The 8,836-nt window shown below is 49.1% G+C and overlaps 1 protein-coding gene across 3 annotated transcripts in view; it reads left to right on the top strand.

Annotated features, from left to right (window-relative positions):
- Positions 1-6,118: 6,118 nt before the first annotated feature.
- The window catches only part of TGFA (transforming growth factor alpha), a 107,690-nt gene continuing 104,972 nt past the window's right edge, over positions 6,119-8,836 (top strand). Inside the window, exon 1 of one of the 3 annotated variants that reach the window (XM_003262520.4) lies at positions 6,119-6,211. In XM_003262520.4, the coding sequence (XP_003262568.1) occupies positions 6,172-6,211 (40 nt within the window). In that variant the 5' untranslated portion in view covers positions 6,119-6,171. Of the gene's footprint in view, positions 6,212-6,299; positions 6,755-8,836 lie in introns of those variants that run through there. The other 2 variants (XM_012501117.2, XM_012501118.2) reach the window with 2 other exon arrangements.

Genomic DNA, 8,836 nt, shown 5'->3' with positions numbered 1-8,836 from the left:
GTTGGTAAGAAACAGAATTTTTTGTCACAATCATTTCCCTTCAAAATTCCGTGGGTATTACTTTGTTTACTTTGGCAATTATGTCAAATGTCAATGTCGATTATGATTTTTTTTAACTTTGGAGGTAACCTCATTCTTTTGCCTGAGTAGCTCCACAAAGCAGAAAACACTTCACTTGTCCATTGTTGAATACCTAGTGCCTAACCCAGTGCCTGGAACACAACAGGCTTGCAATGGACACATGTGGAATAAAGAGATGAAAGAAAACTATCAAGAGCCAGTGGTGCTCTGTGGGGGCCCCCAAGAGAGCAGAGTTTCACCTTCATATTGAAGAGTTTCTTTTCCCCGCATGTTGTAAACACATAAAGCCAGCAAGGAGCTTGTGTGGCTGCCTTTGCCACTGCCCCCCAGCAATGTTTTCTCTGTACCAGACACCAAATTAGGATCCCCTCCTACCTGGGCACTTCCTAAATGTTTCAAGAGGATGGAGACTTGCCCCACATGAGTTTTCTGTGGTTTATTTATTTATTTATTTATTTGAGACAGAGTCATGCTCTGCCGCCCAGGCTGGAGTGCAATGGCGCAAGCTCGGCCTACTACAACTTCTGCCTCTCGGGTTCAAGAGATTCTCCTGCCTCAGCCTCCGGAGTAACTGGGATTACAGGTGCCCATCACCGCACCCAGCTGATTTTTTTGTATTTTTAGCAGAGACAGGGTTTCGCCATGTTGACCAGGCTGGTCTCGAACTCTGACCTCAGGTGATCCACGCACCTCGGCCTCCCAAAGTGCTGGGATTACAGGCGTGAGTCACCATGCCCAGCCTCTGTGGTTTATTTTTGCCTGCAGCTCTTGTCATGACCAATTTGGGAGCATTACTGAGTCTGGGGTTGGGGGCGGGGGTCCTTCCCTGGAGAGGCTTTTCTCAGAGGTGAATTGAAGGTTGTCAAATCCTTCTGTCAAACTGGTCTCATCTGCATTAAGTCTTACAGAAATTCCTTAAAACGTCTGGCATGTGGGTGGAATCCTTCTTTCAGTTTTGAACAATGACATAGATTTTCCCCTAACATTATTTTCATTTGGTTCTTCAATGGGAGTTTGGAAGCAGGGGGTGGGGGTGGGATGAGAAGTTCAAGGTGAGGGTTTGGATGTCTGTCACAGAATGTAAGTTTATCCTTGCACCTTTCATAGTCTCTTTAGACAAGATCCTCTCCACATTATAGACCTATGGGATGCATAACACCTTCTTCCCATCACTAGTCCCTCCTGTTGGGGGATATAAGAAGTTTCTCCTCCATCAGCTCTCTGCTTTCTTTCTGAGCGCTCCATTAGTATTTTGGATATTCTGGCTTTGGCTTTGTCTCATACCTTAGCTCTCTCAATTTATTTTCCCTTTTCCTCTGAGCTTGGGGAGAATCTCTTGAGTTTATCAGGCACACTGACCCATCACTGAAAAATAAATTATCAAGCCACCTTTTCAGCTCTCTATAGTTCTTTGATTTCTCCTTCCTTGATTCTTCTTATTTTCTTTTTCCTCTCTCTCTTTTGCTTCTATTAATCATCACTACCCTATTTCCATCAACATCATTAAGTGTACTTGCCTGAGGATTTCCGGGTGCTTGATTTAGGACCTTCCCAGGGGCACTCCTGCTGGGGCAATCTTTCCAGTCTCCGGAAGGGTATGGCTGTGTGGTTGAGACTGCTGAGGACAGTAGCAAAGATAGGAGGACAGAACTGAATGCAGAGTTATCCTGCCTCCAAGCATGCTTAATGGAACGGCTTCACGGTGGCTGTGCTCAATCCTGTGGGTACCGCTACTGCATCCTGTCATCTAGGAAGTTCACAGACTATATAATGTCTTTCACGTGGTAGCCACCTGGCGGCCCTGAGTCCCAGAGACTCTGACCTAGCACCTTGACTGGGACATGGAGCTTCGTGGACCACCAGTGGAACACCAACCTCCACACTTCAATACTGGGCTGTAGAGCCGTTCTGTGAAATCCCCTCTGGAAAGAAAAGATTTGAGCTTCAATTTCAACTTCAATGTGCATTCCAAAGGTAGGCCTGAGAGCTGGGGGATGGAAGATGTTAAGGAGAAGGTCAGACCAGTCTTCGGACAACACTGGCAATGAAAATCACCCAGGTAGCTGAGAACAAAGCAAATGCCTCTTATCTCTTCTTACCTCGCCCATTATGCTGGTGATGAAAACTGTAAAAATGAGCCCAGCATAAGGTTTCCTACTTTTTACTTTGGCAAGAGATAAGGAACACACTAATAGCTAAGGCCCCAGAGGGAGCTGATATTTAGACAATAGATTTCTTTTTCTAAATCCCTTAACACATTAAAATCTCCTCACTCTCCCTAAACACAGTTCTCCAGAGTCCTTAATAAAACTTCCCTCTTTCTCACACACAGATGACATCTCTCCTTTGCCCTCCTACTGCACAAGGTGCCCCATCCTGTTTTCCCTCTGAGCCTGGCTGTCTGCTGCTGTCACCCAGGAAGGTCCTGCAGCCACCTGAAGCCAGCCCAGTCACTGCTCCCTGGGGCTTGACTGTGGGAATTGTAATTCCTTCAATGCTGGGCCCATGGCTGTGCTTCCTCCCAAAGAATGTCTGGGCTATTCACTCCCCAGTATCTTGGGTAACTGCTGATCTAAAACAGAAAGCTCAGCTGGCCTGAATTATTCAGGGAAGGCTCTGGTGCTCATAGCTCCACAATCACTTCCACAAATGAATCAGGAAGGAAGGCGAGGCTGATCACAGTGAAGAAGAGGGCTCTTTAAACACACCCTCTATAATAAGCATGTAGGAGAAAGGAAAGGGAAAACTGACAGGGGGTTTTACTGGCTCTCAGTAGAGCATAACATAGTTCTCTTGTTTGCACAGGGAGGAGAGGCTGTGATTGGCTTCTCACAGAGGAGATTATACTGAGCTCAAGGCCAGCTGCAGCAAGTGTGTGCAAAGGCAGTCCAGGCAGATTCTTAGTGGGAAGGCCACATAATCATCAGGCTCCACATGCAGAGAAACAGGAGCTGCAGTGGCCACGTGAGACAGAGGCAGTGTCTGTAGGTGAAGGTGCATACCTGAGTCTCCGCACAGCTTCAAGGGGCTACAGTTGGAATTTCACTCAGCTCAGAGAGTGAGGTGTTCCAATACAAAATGTCACACCACCCTTTAGGAAAAATGATTGCTTTGCTCTAAATTGCACTCTGTCAATTTTTTTCTAATTTCTTTCACACCACAGCTGAGAAACAACTCCATACCTCCTGATTCACCTATGAAAATATTTCCCATAGGAAGAGGTGTGCACGTGCCATGTACATGCATATGCTCAAGCAAAGGAGCTGATATGAAAATGATAACACAAAGATAGTGGTAAGGAACTAAGAGAAGGGAAAGGTGTGTCCACTGAGGGAGTTTTCTTTTAAATAACAGGTAGCTTTGTTGATGTCAAATATTATGCTAAGTATGCAAATAAATTCTTGCATTTAGTACTCACATCAACCCAATGAGTTAAGCATTATCCTTATTTAAAATGTGGAAACTGAGGCAGTATAGCATAGAAGCCAGCACATGAGCCTTGGAACCAGCTTGTTCTGCTTTCAAAATCAAGCTCTGCCCCTTATTGGCTGTGTAATTCTGGGTAAGTTACTAAATTCACTCAGCCTTGATTGTTCTCTTACAAAAGGGGATGGGGTCTATCTCATAAGATTATTGTGAGGATTAAATGAGATATATAAAATGCAAAAGATACAGCATCAACAATTTAGGATATTAGGTTTCCTCTATGACTAAATGTTTAAAAATCATTTCAATTCAGTTTACCAAAAAAAGATCTTTAAGTTAAAAAAAAAAAAAAAAAAAAAAACACCCAGCCCCTGATGACCTGTTTGACATGAATGAATTGGAGGGTTATAAAACCGCAGATATGGACCAGCTGTTGAAAATCTTGGAGGGAGAATTAATGATTTTCAAGCATTAGAATGTACTTTGATTTGGATACTCTTTAGTTTGTAAGATGGCAAATTATCTTTTTTTTTTTTTTTTTGATACAGAGTCTTGTTCTGTCATCCAGGCTGGAGTGCAGTGGCACAATCTCGGCTCACTGCAACCTCTGCCTCCCAGGTTCAAGTGATTCTTGTGCTTCAGCCTCCCAAGTAACTGGGAATACAGACACACACCACCATGTCTGGCTAATTTTTTGTATTTTTAGTAGAAATGGGGGTTTTACCATGTTGCCCAGCCTGGTCTGGAACTCCTGAGCTCAAGCAATCCACCCACCTCAGCCTCCCAAAGTGGTGGTATTACAGGTGTGAGCCACCGTGCCTGGCCTGCAAGTTACCTCTTGATTTAAAATATTTTCCAATCACGAAGGAAATTGGCTTGATTCTGCTACTTCCCTCCACCTTTGACTTTGGGGTAGGGGACAGATAAGCAGAAACTGCTGAACGTGACTCTCAGCCGGCTGGGCAGCCATCCCTCAGCCACAGTGAGCTTGATTTGCATGTTCCAGGAGGAAGCAAGGAGTCAGGTCCTTCTCCAGTCCTGGGGAACAGAAGAAGGGTGAGGGAACCCCTGATTCCTCCCCTTCTGTAGCCAAAGCAGACTAGTTTAGGGAGGAGACAGGGAAACCACCAGAGCAGGTCAAGATCAACCTGAAGGAAGTGGGAGTCAGGGACAACCTACTAAAGGAAGTGCATGTGTGCCTTGTACACGCATGGGGTGGACCAAGGAAAAGATTTACCCTAAAAGAATAAAGTATGCTCCGACAAATCTATTGAAAGGAATGATTTACACTGGTGCTTCCTGCCCAAATGTTGAGACCAATGGCCTGGTGCTTCCTTCTTGAAATTAGGTTGCTCTGCTTACATGAAACAAACTGGGCAGAAGTCAACCGTGAGAGCCTGAGCCTCTCCAAGTAAACAGCAAAAGATTCCCCAGGCCCAACAGCCCCCATCCCCACCTCCAAGGAAGGCGGATCTACCCGGAGCACGTAGGCCAGAGGAGGCAGGAGAAGAGGGTCAGTCTGTGAGCTCCGGGTACCTGGAGAACATGAATCTCCCGGGTGTACTGTCCCCATGAGGGTCACCGAGGAACCTATGGATCTTCCACTCTTCGCCCAGAATGTCTTCCCTCTATCCCCTCCACCTCCCCAAATTCCAGCACCAGGGGCCACCCCACAGCCACAAATCCTGAAAGGACCACCCAGGTGACTCGGGCCCACACACCCCTCTTTCGGGGTACACTTGGTGGCAGACTAGCAGGCTTTTGGCCTCAGCTGGTGGTGCTATATAACCAGATTCGTCATAGAGACCCATCTTTTATCAGTCCCAGGCCAGAAGTACGAAGACTGATCTTAACGATGTGGCCTGCCTGGGGGGTAAGGCGGCAGGCGTTGCCAGAATTGATGGGAACTGGGGCACAGGTGGGAAACCTGGTTTAACAAATTCTTCATTGATTCAGGGGACCACTTTCCTTGAGCCAAGTCTTGGCAAGCGGCCGGCGAAACTCTCAGGTCCCTTTCCTGGCTGCGTCCCCAGCCTCCAGCCTTCCCCGCCCCAGAGATGCCCCAGAAGCGGCCCCTCGGTGTAGGTAACGGGCGCCCGGGCGGCTCCGCTCCGCCGCCTAGAGCCTGGAAGCCGCCACTGCGGCCCGGGACAATCCGGCTGCGCGGCGGGCGCCGACCCCGCAAGCTGGAGTCCGCTGCTGCACGGCGCTGGTAGTCGGGGGTGGTGTCTGAAGTCAGGCGCTTCCTGCCTTTTCCTCGGCCCGGGTGCCCGACTCGCGCCGCCAGGCTCTGGGATCCCAGGTCGCCCCGCCCAGCAGCCCGCGCCCTGCTCTGTGCGCTCAGCGTCCCCGCCCCTTACCCCAAACCCCCACCCTCTGTGCCCTCAGGGGGGCACCCCCATCGGGGCGGGAGGGGGGGGTCAGCCGTGCCCCGGTCGCCGAGTGGCGAGGAGGTGACGGTAGCCGCCTTCCTATTTCCGCCCGGCGGGCAGCGCTGCGGGGCGAGTGCCAGCAGAGAGGCGCTCGGTCCTCCCTCCGCCCGCCCGCGCCGGGGGCAGGCCCTTCCTCGTCGCCTTTTTCCCCCGCACCGCGGCGCCGCTCCGCCACTCGGGCACCGCAGGTAGGGCAGGAGGCTGGAGCGCCTGCTGCCCGCCCGCCCGTAAAATGGTCCCCTCGGCTGGACAGCTCGCCCTGTTCGCGCTGGGTACGTACGCTGCCTGCGGCGCCCCCTGCGCCCCGCGACACCCTGCTTCCCCCGGTCCCCGCCGAGTTGCCTTTCCGGGGGTTTCTGCGCCCGCCTGGGAGAGTGGAGAGAAGCGAATAGTCTCAATGTGTTGGCGCCTGGGAGGCAAAGGGAGTCATTAAGAATGACAAAGAGGGGACTGTCCGGTCTAGCGCCGAGGCTTCCCCGGGAAAGTGGCTGCCTGGGCCGTGCGCGAGAACGCCTGGGAAGGGGAAGCTGAGTGTGAACCGGCTTGAACTTTAATCCTCCGCGGCTGTGTGGCTGCTCAGACACATGCCTACACCTACCTGCTTACCTGGCCGCCTCCAAGCCCGGCTCAGCCGGCGTCGGTGGCGTGTAGACTGGGCCGCCTCGGAACGGGGGCCGGCGTCTGACCCTCTGGCCGTGTCTTGCCTGCGCCCCTTTGGCACCCCCTGCCCACCCCTAAGCCCCAGCGACGAGCAGAGATGTTCAGGATCGGCAAAGGCGCCTTCAATCGCCTCTCAGAGCTCTTGAGCTTTGGGGGTAGGTTTTGGATTTTTGTGCGGATTAATGGTTCCTTTAATTAACTTCCCTGGGAGAAGTGGTTTCGGTGTCAGCTGAGGGCAGGAGCGAAACCCTAGACCGAGTGTTGCCAGTTTCCTTTGAGTATATCCTTGGAAATGAAGGAGGGATGGGAAAGGTGAGGGGAAGTTAAACCCGTCTCCCAGGTCGGGTCTGCGGAGCGGTGAGGTTTTTGGCGGTGAAGTTCAAGGGTCTATCGGGACGCGGTGAGGGCGCAGCGCCGCGCGCCGCCTGGCCAGCTCTTGCCCCTTGTGCTGGTGGGTCTCTCTGGTGTTGAGATAGCTGATCAACAGCGCAGGTGTCCTGGTTATTGCTAGTCTTCCGTGAAGTGAATTGTTCGTTCGATATGCCCCGAGTTTAACCCTGTATAGCATGCGGCTCGCTACAGGGTGGCTAGAGTCTGTGGAAAGCCATGGAATCCCTCCCCAGAAATGCCCAGAGCCGCAGCCTCACCCAGCTCCGTGTACAACTCCAGGGGGTTCGCGGCCCCGCCTGCAAGCCTGCCCTAGAAACGCTGATTAAAAAACTACAGCAGAAGGGGAGGCATCCTCTAAGAGAAATACAAGGCAGTCTTGGAACCAGATGCTCCCAGCTACACCCTTACCTGAAACTCACCAGCAGGTGACATGGGTATGGGAGGCTTTTCCCCCACATTTTTGAAGAATTACTTTTTTTGTGTGCGTGTATTGACTGTTGCTCTGATTTAAATTTTAGAAAAAGCAATAAAACATTACCAATACAAGGGAAGCTTCCTGGATATAATTATCCCTTGTAATGTTTTTGCAAATAATAGTAGTAAGTAGTAGTAATAATAACAGCTGATGCTATTCGAGCATTTTACTGTATCAGACACAGTTCAAGTGCTTTACATTTATTCATAGTTTTCGCACCAACCTGATAAAGAAGATATTAATATTATTCGCATTATATAGCAGAGGAAAGTAAAGCACACAGGGTCCACAGTAAGTAGCTGGACCAGGATTGTCGAAGAAACGTGGAAGGAACGTGAGTGTGAAAAGTCACCTAACTTTAGTCATTATAGTCCCATCTCTCTTTTGGGACTTTGCCTTAAAGAGAGATTATGTGGAATACCCTGGAACTTGCTGTTAAATTGACTTTCCTATTGAATTCCTGGGATCTCAAGGTGGTTATTCCGTAAAAATTAGAGGCAGGAAATGATGAAGATAAGCACATTTGAGTAAGTGTTTGAAAGTTGTCCCTACACCCCACACTCCCATCCCAGAATACTCGCCCGCGAAGACTGCATTCATTCATCATGTAATTTTTCTCTTTTGCCTGAATGTTCTTTTCAGCTTGATCTTTGTTTCCTTCCTTAAGAAAATGATGTATAAACTTTAAAAGATTGATCAATATGTAAAAGCTGGCTCACACAGTTCCAGAATGTGAGCAGTTGAAAAAAGTGGAGAAAAAAAAAAGGCAGGAGTAATTTACACCAGTGAGGACTCCTTTTTATTTATATGTCTTTAAAAGAAAAATCAGAGCCGTGAGTTCTGTGCATTTACTAGAACTGCTGCCTCCCACATATAGCTTTACTTTGCACGTTTCCTTCAAAGCTGCTTTCCCCTCTGATTTTTCTTAAATAGTTGAAGGCAGTTCCAGGAGAATCAACCAGTGTTCCATCACTACCCAAGATCTAGGAAACCTTCGTGGGGCTAGTCTGAGAAGGAACTGGCTGTTAGGAGTCTCGGTTAATGTTTGATTACTTGGAACCTGAGCATTGATTAATATTTTCAGTAAGAGAATGTGAAGACTGTTGCCCAAATGGCAACACTGGAAACATAACCCAGGTTCCTGTGGTGGCTGCCCTCCCATGTCAGGTTTCCATCACTGGCAGGCAGACCGCACAGGGGCTTGGCATTTCCAGTTACATTTCCTCCTCTGTGTTCACGGAGCAAGATGTGTAATCTTGGGCAAGTTACTTAGCTTTTCTATGCCTTGTTTTTCTCACCTGCAAAATGGGGATATTAATAGTGTTGTTGAATATATTTAATGTATGCAGAAGGGTGCCTGGTATGTAGTAAG

Source organism: Nomascus leucogenys, chromosome 14 (genome assembly GCF_006542625.1).
Source record: "Nomascus leucogenys isolate Asia chromosome 14, Asia_NLE_v1, whole genome shotgun sequence".
NCBI lineage: Eukaryota > Metazoa > Chordata > Mammalia > Primates > Hylobatidae > Nomascus > Nomascus leucogenys.
This window is presented reverse-complemented; position numbering and strand designations above follow the sequence as displayed.